This window comes from Callospermophilus lateralis, chromosome 1 (genome assembly GCF_048772815.1).
Source record: "Callospermophilus lateralis isolate mCalLat2 chromosome 1, mCalLat2.hap1, whole genome shotgun sequence".
Lineage (NCBI taxonomy): Eukaryota > Metazoa > Chordata > Mammalia > Rodentia > Sciuridae > Callospermophilus > Callospermophilus lateralis.
This window is the reverse complement of record NC_135305.1, coordinates 181,522,179-181,539,375: the sequence shown is the minus strand read 5'-3', so window position 1 is coordinate 181,539,375 and position 17,197 is coordinate 181,522,179. Positions and strand designations below refer to the sequence as shown.

General features: G+C 34.6%; 1 protein-coding gene across 7 annotated transcripts in view; it reads left to right on the top strand.

The window, feature by feature from the left end:
• Ankrd28 (ankyrin repeat domain 28) overlaps positions 1-17,197 on the top strand; it is a 188,048-nt gene that overhangs the window by 156,713 nt on the left and 14,138 nt on the right. For all 7 annotated transcript variants that reach the window (XM_076842037.1, XM_076841927.1, XM_076842006.1 and 4 more), the window contains 9 exons: positions 3,509-3,620; positions 4,805-4,831; positions 5,173-5,247; positions 9,650-9,851; positions 11,434-11,521; positions 11,765-11,882; positions 12,444-12,663; positions 16,414-16,501; positions 16,594-16,677. In XM_076842037.1, the coding sequence (XP_076698152.1) occupies positions 3,509-3,620; positions 4,805-4,831; positions 5,173-5,247; positions 9,650-9,851; positions 11,434-11,521; positions 11,765-11,882; positions 12,444-12,663; positions 16,414-16,501; positions 16,594-16,677 (1,014 nt within the window). The remainder of the gene's footprint in view (positions 1-3,508; positions 3,621-4,804; positions 4,832-5,172; positions 5,248-9,649; positions 9,852-11,433; positions 11,522-11,764; positions 11,883-12,443; positions 12,664-16,413; positions 16,502-16,593; positions 16,678-17,197) is intronic.

Sequence of the window (17,197 nt, the reverse complement as noted above, 5' to 3'; positions counted from 1 at the left end):
TGTGGATTCTGTCAAATCAAAGATCAGTGGGTATTCTCTATTTTTAAAATTCTATGTTTTTTAATGTTAGGCATTTAATTATAATGTGATATGGAAAAGTTCATTTTTGATATTGTCTCTTTGGGGTTCTGAATGTGTTGTGCTTCTGGATGTCCATCCCATTCTCAAATTTTAGAAATTTTACTATTATCTTTTCCCTGAAGAAGTGATCCATGCCATTAGTCTGTATCATACAGCCTCTTCAATAACAATAATTCTTAAATTTGGTCTCTTAATGTTGTCCCAGAGTTCTTGTACATTCAGATCTTGGTTACTTCTTTTCTTTAAAACTGTTTTTGTGTTCATGGGCTGGCCACTATCTTTCTCTTATATTCTCTTCACTTCAATATCTTTAGAGTCAGTTGCTGGTAAATTATGAACTTTACGATATGTTGAGTTACCTGTTTCTTCATATTTCTTGTATTCCTGTGTTGGGTTTTATGAACCTGTTGGGGTGGATTTCTCTTTCACTCTTTTGTGTGGGCTTTTTTAGGACTCAGCCTTCTCTTGCCACTGTTTCCTAGAGAGATCTAGATTAAGAACCCTAGTAGGTGAGGTATCCATAGCCTTTGTGTGTATTCTGTTTTTGCTGTAGGAATAGACATCCATGAGTGGGAATTTACTTGGAAATGGCTTTGGGGTTTTGTCTGTTCTGGTCTTTGTATTAAAATATCACTGAATTCTGAGTATGGTTAATTTGTGTGTGAAACAAATTGTGCTAACCTTTGGCTGGGTTTTATTCAGCAGCAGAATCTCTATTCAGTGAACTTGGGATGTCCTTGTAGATTTCCAGAAACTTAAGAAAACAATATATAGCATTAAAATAAATACCTGATGCCTACTATGACATCTGCAACACTAATACCATAAAAAAAAGTGATAGAGGGTCAATAATTGCCAACAGCAAAAACAAGAAATAGCTGTGAACTAGACCTGACATTGAAACAAACTGCAGGTGTCAACCATGTCATCCACAGTATTAATAACTGCAGCAACATAAATGGATGGGGCAGGAGTTTTATGAACCACGTAGTTCTAAAAGATGGTAAACATATAGATCATTTAAGAGAAAATAATGTAATAGGAAGGTTAAAAAATTTAGAATGTTCAGAAACAATGAAGAAAAGACAGCAAGTGAAACAAAAAATTCTAGCCCTCAAAAGACAAGGAAAAATAACTATTATAAAAAGAAAAGAAAGAAATATGTATGTATGTGCACAAACCAATTAGCACAGCAAGAACACCTCCCACCTAAAAATAAAAAAATAAAAAGATTTTTGATGAAAAATGAGTTATCTCCATTGGTCAGCTGCCTATGCCCCACTGTCTTTCTTTCCTATTCTTCTTAGGCCATGTGCTGAGGGGATTTGTGGGGTGGGGATTGTTAATCCTTTCTCTCTTTGTGTTGCCTACTGGGATAACCTAAAACTGAAACTGGTTGAAGTAACTGAGTTCCCTTCCCATCAGTATAAAGTAGAATGGCATAGGAAATACTGTAGATTGGGGGTTCGTCCACACATGCCAGATTGATGCAATCACAGTGGCCACCTGTGCAAAAATCTGAGGTGGAATTTCTGGTGGCTGGGGCTTAGGTCTAATGAAACCTTAGGAACTTTGTTGGGTGGCATCTGCTATGGAAAGATTAGATTAACGTATCTCTCGGTCCCACCTGTTGCCAATCTGTCAGGAGTCTAGATTTCAGGAGTCTCCAAGAATTTTACTCACAGGGCAGGAGAGCCAATCCTCCACATACTTTTCCACCTACAAACACAGCCTTCCCAGGCTTAGTCTCTGAATGTATGTATCCATGCCCACCTCTTAAGTTTCCCAATCTTCTTGAGCTGTTCATGTGAGCCACCAGACTCAAAGGCAAGTTGTACTCCCCTCCATTTTTCTAACTTTAATCCTCCTGAGTAGTTTTCTCTATGCCTGTTTCACTCACATTGTTCTAGGTACACCCTAGGCCACAATGTAGATGCTTGTGGAGACAGATTTTTGCTGTGATTACCTAGCTTCCTAGCAGCAGCTGCATGCATGCATACATCGCCACCTCATGATGGCTCCCACCTCAGCTCTCTTCTTACCACTTGAGAAATGTGTGCACAGACACCAATTGGCTGCATAGCCTCTAGATCAGCTAAATTTATGCTACTTTTCTGATGTACAGGTTTTTCATTCTTAATTTGTCCATTGTTTCTATCTCTGTGTTATCTCTCCTTTCTGTGATGAATTAGTGTCGCTGCTCCTGCAGCTAACTTGGCTCCAATATACTCTCTTGTTCTTTGTTCGGTGCACACAAACTTTTGAGTCTCTAAAAGACTCTGATTGCCTTTTCTACCTTGCTGAGAAGCAGTACTCCTGCTGCTTGAATCCCAAGCCATAGAGCAAGTGGAAATTCAGCCTTCCTTTAATCTGCCATCTTGAATCTCCTTGAGTTCCTTTCCATTTGTTTTTAGATAACCTCAGTGTCATTTTTTAATTTATTATTTATTTTTCAAACTGGGGGTTGAACCCAGGGCTCTACAGATGTTAAGCAGGTGCTCTACTACCAAACTACATCCCCAACCCTTTGTTTTTGTTATGTTTAATTGGAACAGGATCTCACTGAGTTGCCTGGGTTTGCCTAGAATTTGGAAAACTCCTGCTCAGCTTCCTACATAGCTGGAATTACAAGCATGTGCCACTGCACCGAAATGAACACTTAAGTTATTTTTTATTTTTTTAGTTGTAAGTGGACATAGTACCTTTATTTTATTTAATTATTTTATGCAGTGCTGAAGATCAAACCCAGTGCCTCATGCATGCTAGACAAGTAATCTACCATTGAACTATTAAAATATTTTTTTATTTTTTTTATAAATAAAAATGAAGGCCTTTTTTGTTTCCTCCATACCATTTTTACTCTTTCTACCCTTCTTGGTTTTCTAATTCAAGATCGTTGAGTTCTAATGTTTGTTTCTTACAGGGGTTTTTTGTTTGTTTGTTTTTGTTTAAATATCCTTTCTTGAGCTTCTTGAGACATTATATTTACTCTGTGTTCTTGAGGAGTGGTAATATTGCCATCATCATATGCTTAACACTACTAAGAGTTTAGTCCTGTTGTTTTGAGTAGAGTAAATGGTGCCATAAATAGTGGCTATTTTAAAAATTTTCAGGCATACTGATTATTCTGATATACTTTAGAGTTATTCACGTTGAAGGATAGAGATTCTTGTATGTACATTACATTGGTATTTTTATACTTCCGTGAATGTCATTCAAATGACAGATTTTTATAGTATAGATATGGTTGTGATATTTGCATTAATCAAGTGTTAGAAAAATTGTCATTTTTGTAGCTCAGTGGTAGAGCACTTGCCTCGTATGAGTGAGGCACTGGGTTTGATCCTCAGCTCCACATAAAAATAAATAAATAAAGTTTTTTTTTATGCAGGGTTTAGAATTTTCATTATGTTGTTACTGTATATAGGTGCCTGGAATACTTATTAAGAAATGATGCAAATCCAGGGATCCGGGACAAGCAAGGATACAATGCAGTTCATTATTCAGCTGCTTATGGTCACCGTCTATGTCTGCAACTGGTAAGATTTCTCAGTTGTTATTCAAGGAATAATATGAGCTTATGGTCTAGTTACATAATGAAAAGAGAATGAGAATAAATGATTCAAGAAACAAACTTTCTTTTGCTTTTTAAAATTTTCAGAATCCATGTAACTCTTAAAATTCATCTTTGCCTTCTTAGTAAGTTATCACTCATTCTCTTCCTTTTTAAAAGCAAGGTGAAAGGATAAAATTAAGTCTCTGATGAGGATTTGGGTATAGTGCCACACATCTATACTCACATCTACTCAGGGAGCTGAGGCAGAAGGAGCATTTGAGTCCAGATGTTTGGATTCAGCCTGGGCAACATAGCAAAACCCCCAACTCAAAAATAGCAAATCTCTAGGCTTTTTAGGTTTCTGGTACGTGTGTTAAGAATTGTGTACAAAGTGAAATGTCTGTGTACTGATTCTCAATACAGCCAAATTCTCAATCTCAAACACGAAGAAAAAAAAAAAAAGCAAATCTCTGGAAAAGTCTGCTTACATCCTTACCTTATATTACCCCACATGTGTGTCTGCAGCATTTATAAATGTTTTCTGTAAGCTTCTAAAAAATTAACCATGTCTCATGTGAGAAATAAAAGCTCCAATGAGAGAAAGCTTATTCTTAGGAAATTCTGAAAGGCTGTTTCCTTTCACAATACCTCTTAATAAGGGAGACTCTCCTCTGCCAAAGAAATTTTTATTTCCACTGTGGTTTATCCTGGAACATGTACCATTCACCTCACCCCACTTTGCCAAAAAAAAAAAAAAGCTAAGGGATAAGTTAAAATGTACTTCTGTGTAGTAGATGCTTCAGGTTAAAGGTTCCTTTATATAGACTTATAATTCAGATTACATTAAACTTTGCTTCCCTTCAAGAGGCAATAAAATTGAAGGAGAGAGGATATAAAAGAAAATCAAGGTTAATATATCTTTAACCATTTAGAATACTGAACAAAAATACCACATATTTTTTAGATTATGGATCTTCAGACTAAATTCTTAGACGTACAAATGTAGATTTGTGATCCATTTATAATTGTTTACTAAAAAGGTTTAATCTTTTAGACTCAAAGAAAATATGGTTTTAGAACAGAAGTTTAAAATGCCCTGTGTAAATAGAGACTTCATATAAATATATTTCATGAACTAAATATTTTGTTTTTTAACCTTTATTTCAGATTGCGAGTGAAACTCCTTTAGATGTTGTAAGTATTAGTTGATTCTCCCCTACTATTCTGAATGTTGTATTTCTTTGCCTTCATTAGAATTGAAGCTGAAGATGTATTCACATATCCTTGAGAACAAAGATAGTGGCAGAAATTATATATATTGGGGAATGGAGATATTTACTGGTGGAAGGTAAATAATATTTCCCCAAAGTCTTGGTTTTACAGCCTTCCTCAAAGATCTTAGTATGTGGTCCTTACCGTACTTTTGTAATAATCCTATTCTATTAGCTTACTGAATTGTGGATTTGAACAGGGTGATGGGAGCAATAATTGCTATAGTTTCATTCCTGACATTAAAAACGCCCCTTCTTTTTCAGTTAATGGAAACCTCAGGGACAGACATGCTGAGTGATTCCGATAACAGAGCAACAATAAGCCCTTTACACTTGGCTGTGAGTACTACCTTCACTGCCAGTTTGATGGCTGCTTTACTGAAATATCTAATATCTGTTTATGTTGACTCAAACTAGTGCCCTAAACTTTTTGGTCCATGTAGTAGTTTTCATGCAGTTAAAACTTTAAGAACTTTTTTAATCTACAGAATTCTTTACTTAAATGTTTTTAATTTGCTACTTGCTTCTTTCTTTCTCCCTCTCCCTATCCCTCTCATTCTCACTCTCACTCTCCCCTCCCCCTTCTTCTTTTTCTCCCCCTCCCAGGCTTCTCCCCAGGGACTACTCTAAAATAAAAAGAATATGCCTGTGACATAAACTTTCAAATGCTGTCCTGGTAGAAGGACTTCTATCTTGCTAAGCAGATGATATACACAAATAAACAAAAATTCTATGGTATTTCTACAGTTTTTTGCTTAATTTGTGATCTTGGGGTTCTAATTAGTTGTGGTTTCAGTGCTACTTAAGTTATTCACACTATGGGATTTAACAACATGATCTATAATGTCCATTCCACTTTAAAGATTGCTCTGAATTTTCCTCTCAATATCAGTCACTAACAGAAAGTTAGGGAAGAATTTCACCAAAAAAATTTTTAATCAAATATGGGAATGAATTACCTTAGGAAAATCCGGTGGGAGGTAGGGTGGGGATACTGGGTATTGAACTCGGGCACTGAACCTCATCCCGAGCCCTATTTTGTATTTTATTTAGAAACAGGGTCTCACAGAATTGCTTAGCGCCTGGCTTTTGCTGATGCTGGCTTTGAACTTGCGAGCTACAGTACCTTAGGAAATTTTAAGTAAAGCCCAATCTAGCTTTTTCTTTGAGGTTTTTGTATTATCGTTGCTTTTCTTGGCTGGTGCTGGGGATTGAACCCATGGCCTCATAAAAGCTAGGCAAGTGTTTTAGCACCCAGATACATCCCCAGGAAAAAAGAATTTATTTTTTAAACTAAGTATATTATAGTTGGTTGGGTGGGGGGATCTTTTTGATAATTAGGAGACAAGGATACTATCACTAGCTATTGTGACACGTCTCATGTTAAATATACTAAAATGCTTTTTAGGATATATGACTTAATGGGGATCACTACAAGTTCAGTGACCCATTTGTTTCTTTTCATGTGTATTGTTAGTTTTTATCTAAATGTTCTTATATATGTTCTAACACTGACACACTGAATTTTCTGCTTTCTTTCCCAGTGTACTATGAAATAAATTTATGAATATTTCATATCCATATGAAATATTTTTATATTCATATGAAATTGTATAGAACTATGGAAGTAGTAATTCCTGTTATGGTCTAAATAAGAAGGCATATTAAAGCTTTTTATTCCTTATCATTTGAGTCCTTGGAAACACTTATCACCTCTACCAAACTTGAACAATAAATAATCCTGAAAAGGTAAAACCAGTGTAGAGAAAGTAGCCATTGGTGTCAAGAAATGACAAGGCAATTCTTTTATCAATTTGTAGGATTCTCTTATTAGTTTAATGATGTTATTTCCTTTGAAATTTCACATTTTTCTTTTCCGCCCTTCCCTATATCCCCACCAACTTGGCAAGTTTCTCTTTTTGTGCTTGTAGATGAACGCTATGATCTGCATTAAATAGTGGGTGCTCACTCACTCTCACTTTGTCTCCCCTCCACCCCTGTCTCATTTATTGTTTTTTGGTGGTAGTTGGGTTTGGTTTGGTACTGGGGATTAAACCCATGGGCAATTTACCACTGAGTTCCAAGCCCTTATTATTTTAAGACATGGTCTTTCTAGGTTGCCACTAATTTACCTAGGCTGACATTGAACATGGAATTCTCCTGCTTCAGCTTCTTGAGTCTCTGGGATTATAAGCATGCAGTGACTGATTATTGATTGGTTTTGTGGGTTGGGGGCGCACGCATATATGGTGTTTTTTTTTTGTTGTCGTTGTTTTCATTTGTTTTGCGAGGGTTGTTTGGTTTTTAATCAAGGGTTTTGTTTTGTTTGTGGTGGTAAGACAACAAAAAATAATGTAAAGTTTATGGGGTTTTTTTGGTTGGTTTTTGGTTTTTGGTACTAGGGATTGAACCCAGGGATGCTGAACCATTGAGCTACATACATCCCCAGCCCTTTTTATTTTTTATTTTGAAGCAGTGTCTCACTAAGTTGCTAAGGCTAGCTTTGAACTTGGGATCCTCCTCTCTTCTTCAGCCTCCCCAGTTGCTGGAATTACAGGCATGCACTACTATGCCCAGCACAATGTTCTGTCTTGGAGTACAGTTTTAGTGTTAAATATTTTCACGTTGAGAGTTAAATACTTTTGTGTTGTTGTACACCCAGACTCCAAGTCTCAATTTCTTACCTTGCAAAACTAAACACTGTATATAGTCGTTAAATAGTAGCTCCCTATTCCCCCTCCCTCTAGCTGTCCTATGATTTTGACTAATCTAATCTAGAAAACCCATATAAGTTGAATCCTAAAAATACTGAATCCAGTATTTTTTGTAACTGGTTTATTTCACTTAATGTACCATCCTCCTCAAGATTTATCCATCTTGTTGATCTGGGGTTGTAGCTCAATGGTAGAGCACTTGCTTCACACATGGGAGGCACTGGATTCCATCCTGAGCACGACATAAAAAAAAAATAAAAGTATTGTCTATCTAAACTAAAAAAGAAAGAAAGAAAAACAAAAGATTTATTCATGTTGTAACAATGGCCAGGATTTTTTACATATTTAAGATTAACAATACCCCATTGCATGTATATACATTTTGTTTATACTTTCCTATATCACTATACACTTAGGTTGTTTCCTCCTATATCACTATACACTTAGGTTGTTTCCATCTCTTGGCTATCTGAATAAGTACTGCTGTGAACATGAATGTGCTAGATAGTGTTTTAAGCAGAAACAGTAGCAGTTTTATAATTTACTAAGTAGGCTCAATGAAATGTGATTATACTACCACCTTTGCATTTCATGTCTAACCCTAAGACATCCTCAAAAATTAGTTGTATTATTTTTCACGCTAACCTCCCATTTGAGCTACTGATACAGTTAAAACACTAACCTGAGGTTACAGAAACTAATCTTGATTCCTAACTTTGTTGGTACCAGACATACACATTCTTTTTCCCAGTCCTTTGTGAGGATGTGATGGAGGGCAACAACCCTATGACCAAAGCCTCATAGCTCTTATTTTCTCTTTTTGTACTTTCTTCTTATACATTCAGCAGTATTCCTCAAAGTTCATTCTTTAAGTAATGTAATTTCAGTGATTGGGTGTTGATGAAAAAAACTGGTGTGATAATAGAACAATAGTGTTCTGTGATGTACAGTCACTTTAATCTTTGAGGTAGTCAAGCTTATATGTCATTGAACTTCCTACACAGAAGCATCAAAGAGATCACTTAGACCCAGAGCAACTTCATCTCTTGCTGGTACTTTCTAATATTTTGTATAAGAAATAGCTTTGTAGTCTTTTAAATCTTATTATTGTCTAATGTCCTGCTCAACATCCAGTCCATTGTAAGTGTTGAGTATACATGTTGGCTTTTTAAATGAATTATTAAGAAAGCCCCCTATTTTATACTATATAAAGAAGAGACTTCAGCCAGTGTGTCACATGCAAGCCCAGCTACTCTGGAAGCTGAGGTAAGAGGATTATAAGTTCAAGGCCAGCCTCAGCAACTTAGTGAGACCCTATATCAAAATTTAAAAGAAAAAGGGCTAAAAGTGTAACTCATTGGTACAGTGTGTTCAGCCTCCGGTACTGGATTGAGGAAAGGAGGGAGTGGGGAACCTTCAGTCTGACAATCTTCATATATAACTCTTATATAGCTAGGACAATGCCTGGCACAAGGCAGACGTTTGAGCAGAGCTTGATTAAGTATTTTTGTGCTAAGAGAAAAGTTTATTTTTGAACTATGGCACATTATGGGATGGAGTGGTCAATTAAATTTGAGAAATCAAAAGACTGAAGTATTGATTCAATTCATTACTATAGCTGTCCCTCTAATATTAGTAAAAATCTATCAGGAATTAACATGAAACACTCAATGAACTATGATTAAGAATACTTTTTTGGAACCATAGACTTTAATTAATTAAACTTTTGTTAATTGCAGAATACCTGTTTCTAATCAACACTGTAGTGTGCTGTGTTGATTGTTTTAAAAAATGTATAGTAAATTTTCTGAATTCTCAGTATAGAAGTTTGTATATCTCAAATATAATAATGATTGAAGACAACTTTGCTTACTTTACATTTTTCTAAAGTGTTTGGTCTTGAGGTTACAGCTCATTGGCAGTCAAGCACTAAAGAAAAAAAGAAAAGAATGTAGAAAGTCTAAATATGTGAATTTTATTGTTTTTTAAATATGTATTTTTATTGACTTACTTTTTTTTATTTCTAGGCATATCATGGTCACCATCAAGCACTGGAAGTGTTGGTACAGTCTTTGTTAGATCTTGATGTGAGAAATAGTAGTGGAAGAACTCCCTTAGATCTTGCAGCATTTAAGGGCCATGTTGAGTGTGTGGATGTACTCATTAATCAGGGAGCCTCAATCTTAGTAAAAGATTACATTTTGAAGCGAACACCTATACATGCAGCAGGTATGCCAAATTCTATGCTATTTATCTAATGTTCTTTTTCAGTTTCTGGTATATAATATTCCTGATATATATCTTGATTTTTTTTTTAACTTAAAATGGTCAAATGATTGTATTTTCAGAGGAAAACCAACAGCAAGACTAATTTTTTTAAATAACTCAATATGTGCCTTAGAAATTGGATTTATGTAATAATCTACCTTGTGAAATATTTTATCACAAAACAGTACAGTATTTCTTTTTTTACCTTCTGATGGGAGCTATTTCAGATTGGTTTGTGCTTTCATTTAACAGTTGATAAACATTTTTAGTTATTTTTATCATTGTACAGCAAATTTATAGAGCATCTACTTTATGCAAGAACTACTCTAAGTTGTAATTTTGTTATTTTCAAATGTAAAAAATGCTAAAATCTGTAAGTCATTCAGGTAATTTGGTGCCAGGAATGTATCACTAGAAGATACAGATTCACAACTCTGAAGGAATTCACAACTCTCTAAGGCAGTGTTTATTTTAAATAGCCAAGAGTAATACAATTGAAAAAATCTTTTACTGAAATCCAACTAGGCTGCCTTTATATTATTAGATTAATACCACTAAGTCTTGAATTTTGCATATTTAACTTAGTTTCAAGGCTGCATGTTTTCTTTGAGCTACTTCTACTTGCCTGTTTTATGCATTTGGACATATAAAAATATTCTTTATAGATGTGTCGTTTTTCTTATATATACACACACATGTATATGTACACAGCATTTGGAATTCTTTCAACTATGAATAACAGGGTACCCAACTGAAAGTGACTAGTGACAGGGGTTTAGTTGTCTCTCACATAAAATAATCCAGAGGCAGATGCAGTTCAGAATTGGTTGATTTCCACAGTGATGTCAGACTGCCACCAGATTCTCTGTTACTCCTCTTGTCTTCGTATTTATGTTGCAGGATACTGGCTATTTCTTTCAGGGTCACATCCTAAATCATGAAAGAAGGGGGCTTTCCATTATCCAGAGTTAAAAAGGGTTTCTTAGAAGCTTTCTAGGCCTCTCAACTTCACAGTGGTCAAATTGGGAAGTAGTACTCATCTTGCAACTGATCACTATCAGAGGATATTGGGGTTCTTATGATTGACTTGGTCTAATGTAATTTACTTCATTTTGGCCATTGACTGGAGGCAGTTCAACCTTCTCTTACTTAGAGCTAAGTGCAGTGAACATTCTATTAGTATGGCACATGTTGAAGAATAGGTGGTGGTAGGCAGCCTGCCTGCTCTGATCAGGAATTCATGTCTGTTCAGCTTTAATAACAAAAGCAAGTAGAAACCTACTTTGTACATGTAATTTTCCTTCTTATGTATTGAATTCAGTGAAATTATCCCAATGTTACGTTATAGACTTTTTTTTTTTTTTTTTTTTTTAATAGCGGGGATCAAACCCAGGGTCCCAGTCATGCTAGGCAGGCATTCTACCACTGAGCTACATATTCAGCCCCCAAAGTTACATTTTAAATGTGCTCTAAAATAGAAAATGTTTAAGATGGACATTTTCTCTTTTATTATTTACTGAAATTTTTAAATTTCACTTTACAGCAACAAATGGTCATTCAGAGTGCTTACGGCTGTTAATAGGAAATGCAGAACCACAGAATGCAGTAGATATCCAAGATGGAAATGGACAGTAAGTTTCAATAATTTTTAAATTACTTTTAAGGTGTTTGTTTTTCTACATACCTTGGTAAGTCTGTCATAGTAATGTAACTGAGTAAATCAAATAATAGTTTTTAATGTAAGTATACTTACAGTTACACCCAACAAGGCATATTTAGAAAACAGGCCAACACATTATTATTGTTGTTGTTGTTGTTTTTAAATATAGTACAGTCTTAAGTGATAGCACTAAAACTGTTCTGTTGTTGCTCAGGACACCTCTCATGCTGTCTGTGCTCAACGGGCATACAGACTGTGTGTACTCACTGCTGAACAAAGGAGCAAATGTAGATGCCAAAGATAAATGGGGAAGGACAGCATTGCATAGAGGGGTAAGCCATCTGTTTTCTTTGCAAAAAAAAACTCTTATGACCTTATATTACCTAGAACTAAACCAGACTGTGTTTATTTTCTTTATTAAATTTCTACCAAACAATAAGTGCTGGAGTTTCTTAATTAAATTTTTAAATACTAATTTGGAATACTTATAATATGTAAAAATCTAGAGAACAATAATGTTGTAACAACATTTTAAATACCTAAAACCTTGAATAAAATTAATATGTTTTTGGCATTTTTCCATTATCTTAACTATTTTCTTAGACTTTTATCTTAATCTTTTCACCTTGGAATTATTATTTTCATTGACTTACAGGTATCTCCTCTGTTCTTGTTTTTCATATTACTAGTACTTTATAACAGAATTACTACTTTATCTGAATTTTTAAACCACTTCTAATAAAAATATACTGAATTATTTGGAATATAATAAGTGGCCCTAGTTAGCAGGAAGATATGAGGAGTATGTACTTCAAAACTTTTAAATTAACTAAAGTTGCCATATAGCATCCAGCATAATACATTTGACTACAAGTAAATTGTTTTTCTTTTAGGCGGTTACAGGCCATGAAGAATGTGTAGATGCATTACTTCAACATGGTGCTAAGTGTTTACTACGGGATAGCAGGGGTCGGACACCTATACACTTGTCAGCTGCCTGTGGACACATTGGTGTTCTTGGAGCCCTTTTGCAGTCAGCAGCATCTATGGATGCAAATCCAGCCATAGCAGACAATCATGGATATACAGCACTTCATTGGGCTTGCTACAATGGTTAAGTAATAGATAAAAATTGAATTAAGTGCCTGTTGTATATTGCATAGAGACAGTTAACTATAATACATTCTAATATTAATATATTTGTAAACTTAAAATTTAAGTTTAGTAGGAAGCCTGGGAACAATCAGATATAGCTACGTCCTATCCTTTATCATACTAAAAGCCAGGATAGCAGTTGTCAAAGTTCTTTGAGATAAGCAATGATAGCTTTTAAAAAATTGTTCTTAGACCTTCAATAATTTGCATTTTAAGAGGTTTTATATACTTCCTGTGTCTTTTGTGTGGTATGTTTGTATTTTTATTATGTACTTTTACTTTCTAAATGTTCTTATATTAGGAAAAATTAGTAAAGTGGGGAAAACAATGAAATGCATCACATTCCAAATTGAAGTCTATGTATGTTTCCTGAGCACATCAAAAGATAAAATCCTTATAATCACCACTAACATGCATGCTCAATGTTTTAAAGCAATAAAACCCTCTAGTTTCTAAGATGTTAGAAACTTTCATAGGTTAACTTTTCTGCATTATTAGAACAGAATATTTCTAGCTTTCTAGAGACTCAGTCACAGTCATCTCTTTTATAGATAGACCCACAAAAAGGTCATTCAGGGTAGCAGAAAGGTATTTTTGAGATATTAATGTTAAATATGGAGTTTGGAACCAGGTGCAGTGACATATACCTTATACTCCAAGCAGCTCAGGAGGCTGAGGCAAAAGGATCAAAAGTTCAATGTCAGCCTCAGCAATTTAGCAAGGCCCTATGCAACTTAGGGAGATCCTGTTTTCAAAATTTAAAAAAACGAACTGGGGATGGAGCTTAGTGACAGAGTAATCCTGGGTTCAACACCCATTACCAAAAAATTGTTCAAAAAGGAGTTTAGCTTATAGAAATGTTCACTAAAATAATTTACATTGTGAAGTTTATTGATTTTTTTTTTTTTCCTTGTATAGACCATAGATTTGATCATCTTAGAAAACATTCAGATTTATTACATACAGTGTGATCATCAGTCCTATCAAAGTTTGGGCTTAAGCCTTTCGCAGGTAGAGAAGTTTTTAAAACTTGTTAGGAATTTCACTTATAACATTGAGATTAATGTTAGTTGTTTATAGCATGTCCACAAAGCTCTAATTCAAGTATTGCATCTGTTCTGAAATCAGCTGAATATGTTCACCAAATAATTGAGGTTTTCCCTGCCTGTAATCTGTGGCCTTGTGGTTTTTACTGTGAGAGCCATTGTGACAATGCCACTGAATTATTGTAAAAGGAAAAATCTGAATCTTTAAAATTACAGTTTAAGTTAATGTTCATAGGATTTCCTAGGTTCCATTTTTATACCAATTCTTGTGCTAGACTTGAAAGTTTCATTCTTTCACTGTCAAAAATTTTTAGATTCTTCTCTTTTTGGTGTGGAGATGGGGCTTATCCTATAGTTGGTCATCCTTCAACTCGGAGTATGAATAGAACCATTAAAAAAACTTAAATAATTAAATCTGTTATGAATCCCAAAAGCTTAGCTTGGTCTGTTTTTCTTTTTTACTACCTTTTATCTTTAACTAAAATAGTTTTGAAAACTATAGGCTTTGACTTTTCTTTTTCCCTTTCAGCTCACTGAAGTTTGTATTTAATGATTATACTGTAATGGCCAAAGATTAGTCCTAACTCAAAGAAGATACTGTAGTTTTCCATTAAAATTTAATTTGTTTTTATAATGTGACTTGACATTTATGAATATGAGGAAAACCTAAAATAACTAATATAGTGGGAAAACATCTACCAATGTGAATTTTGTTTGTGTAAAAAGTCAAGGAGGAGCTGGGGTTGTGGCTCAGTGGTAGAGTACTTGCCTACCATGTGTGAGGTACTGGGTTCGATTCTTAGCACCACATGTAAATAAATGAATAAAATAAAGGTCCATCAGCAACTAAGAACCCATGTGCCAAGATAATGAGAAGCTTTTCAGTCAACATTGAACATCTTTCCATTGATATTTCTTAGTAATGAGTTAATATTCAAGGAGATGAAATTAAAAGCAGTGTCTCAAACTAAGCATTTTGAGCGAGATAATTCTTTGTTGTGAGAGACTGTACTGCACTGCAAGATACTATAGTAGCATCCCTCTGCCCATTCAAGGCCCATAACACTTCCTACACCCAGTTGTGATAAGCAAAAATGTCTTCAGACACTGCCAAATACCTCCTGAAAGGCATAGTTGTGCTGTTTGAAAATCACAGAATTTGGGTTGGGGATGTGGCTTAAGCGGTAGCGCGCTTGCCTGGCATGCGTGCTTCCCGGGTTCGATCCTCAGCACTACATACAAACAAAGATGTTGTGTCCGCCAAAAACTAAAAAATAAATATTAAACCTAACACACACACACTCTCTCTCTCTCTCTCTCTCTCTCTCTCACTTTCTCTTTAAAAAAAAAAGAAAAGAAAACCACAGAATTAGAGAAAAGATCTGATAAAAGATGGAGCACAATCACAGATTTCCTAACAGTTACAAAACAATTTTAAATAGTTGAGCTATTATTTGAGAGTATTAAGAGTAATTAACCAAGTACAGCATCGCTTAACTAGCCAACTATTAAACCATGAAAGTAGACTGTAGAAATCTAAATTTGTTCCTAAAACAGATCCCAAATGAATAACAGGATAAAAGAAGCAGGTTTTTTTGTTTTGTTTTGTCTTGTTTGGGGGTACTAGGGATTGAACCCAGGCTCACTCTACCATTAATAACTCTACTCCTTTTTATTATTATTATTATTAATTTTTTTTAATTTTAAAATAGGGTCTCATTATGTTGCTCAGACTGGCCTGGAACTTGTCATCCTCTTGCTTCAGCCTCCCAAGTATCTGGGATTAAAGACATGCACCTATACACCCAGCAAGAAGTAAAATTTCCTTTTACAAATATTACAGGTTGAGCATCTCTCTTTTAAAAGAAAGTTTGAAATTCAAAATGTTTACATTACAGTTCAGGTTTCAGAGCATTTTGAATTTTTGAGTTTCTGATTAGGGATACTCAATCAGTAAAATATAAAAGTATTCCAGAATCTTAAGAACTCTGAAATGTAAAGCAGTTTTTCAGATAAGAGATACTAAACCTGTACTACAGGTGGGTGGGTAGGTTATTTGTTTTACTAATCCTTGGCTTTGTAAAAGGGACCAGAATAGATCATTACAGACTAGTTAATAATATCACAAAGTGTTGTTTTTTTTTTTAAAAAAAAAAAAAAAAAAAAGACTAGCAATCACCTCAAAATCCATAGTTAGATCAAATCTTTTTTTTTTTTTTTAAGTCATAGTTAGACACAGTATTTCATTTATTTATTTTTATGTGGTTCTGAGGATCAAACCAGCACCTCGCACATGCTAGGCAAGTACTCTACCACTGAACCACAACCCCAGCCCAGATCAAATCATGTTTGATACACAGTGATACTGTGAAGTCTTTGAACTTTAAAGAATAAGATTTGTATACTAAAAAAGGACATATATAGTTTATTAAGTAAAAAGAAAGTTGCAGGGGAAAATCTCAGTTTACATAAAAAAGAAAGTATGCATACACTTATAGTCATATATGCCTAGAGATTTTCTGGAACTCTTAAGGGACCAGTGGTTACAGTCTAGAGTAGAACTGGGAGATGGAATGGAGACGGGGATTTGTACTTTTTCCTTTTTGAGATTTTTGCCAGTACTTTTTAGATTTTAATAACTGGTTCTTGCTTATCTACTTAGGCCATGAGACATGTGTAGAACTTCTTTTAGAACAGGAAGTTTTCCAGAAAATGGAAGGAAATGCTTTCAGTCCTTTGCATTGTGCTGTGTAAGTGAAGCCTAAATAAATCAAATTTATTTTGAGTGTTTTAGAAAATTTACCATTGGCTGTGAGAGTGATCACCTTGTTACCTTACACAGGATAAATGACAACGAAGGTGCTGCTGAGATGTTAATTGATACATTAGGTGCCAGCATTGTGAACACCACAGATTCAAAAGGAAGGTAGGAATTCAACTATGTAGTTTTTCACTTAGGAAAACTCTACAGGAAAAAAAATTTTAACAACTAACCAAGTGTGGAACAATTTACAGAAAAGCCATAATTAATTGAAAATTGAATTTCATGTTTGCAAGTATAACTTATTATAAAATCCTTTTTTTTCCCCACTAGTACCAGGGTTCTTATAATTATTTTTGGGTTTTAGTCAATCTTTTTTAATTTTTTTAAAATATAAAGATTTTCATCCTCTTTTAAGAAGTATGTTTTTACAAAGTTAACAATTTCTGAACAGGAATAAAAGCTGAAAGAAGAGTCCAGCCGTTGCATATGTAGTAGTTTTGGGGTCAGGATCTATTTCTTTTTGAAGTTTTCTTTACTAATGTAATTTTATTTTAGTAGTTTTGTAATTGATGCTTATTTTAGACTAGTTCTAGTTTACTTAAGCCTCTTACATTACTGAAAGTGCAGATTTCTGTGGCAAAAATTAGTAAGCTCCATTGATCCTGTTTGTATCCAGGAAATG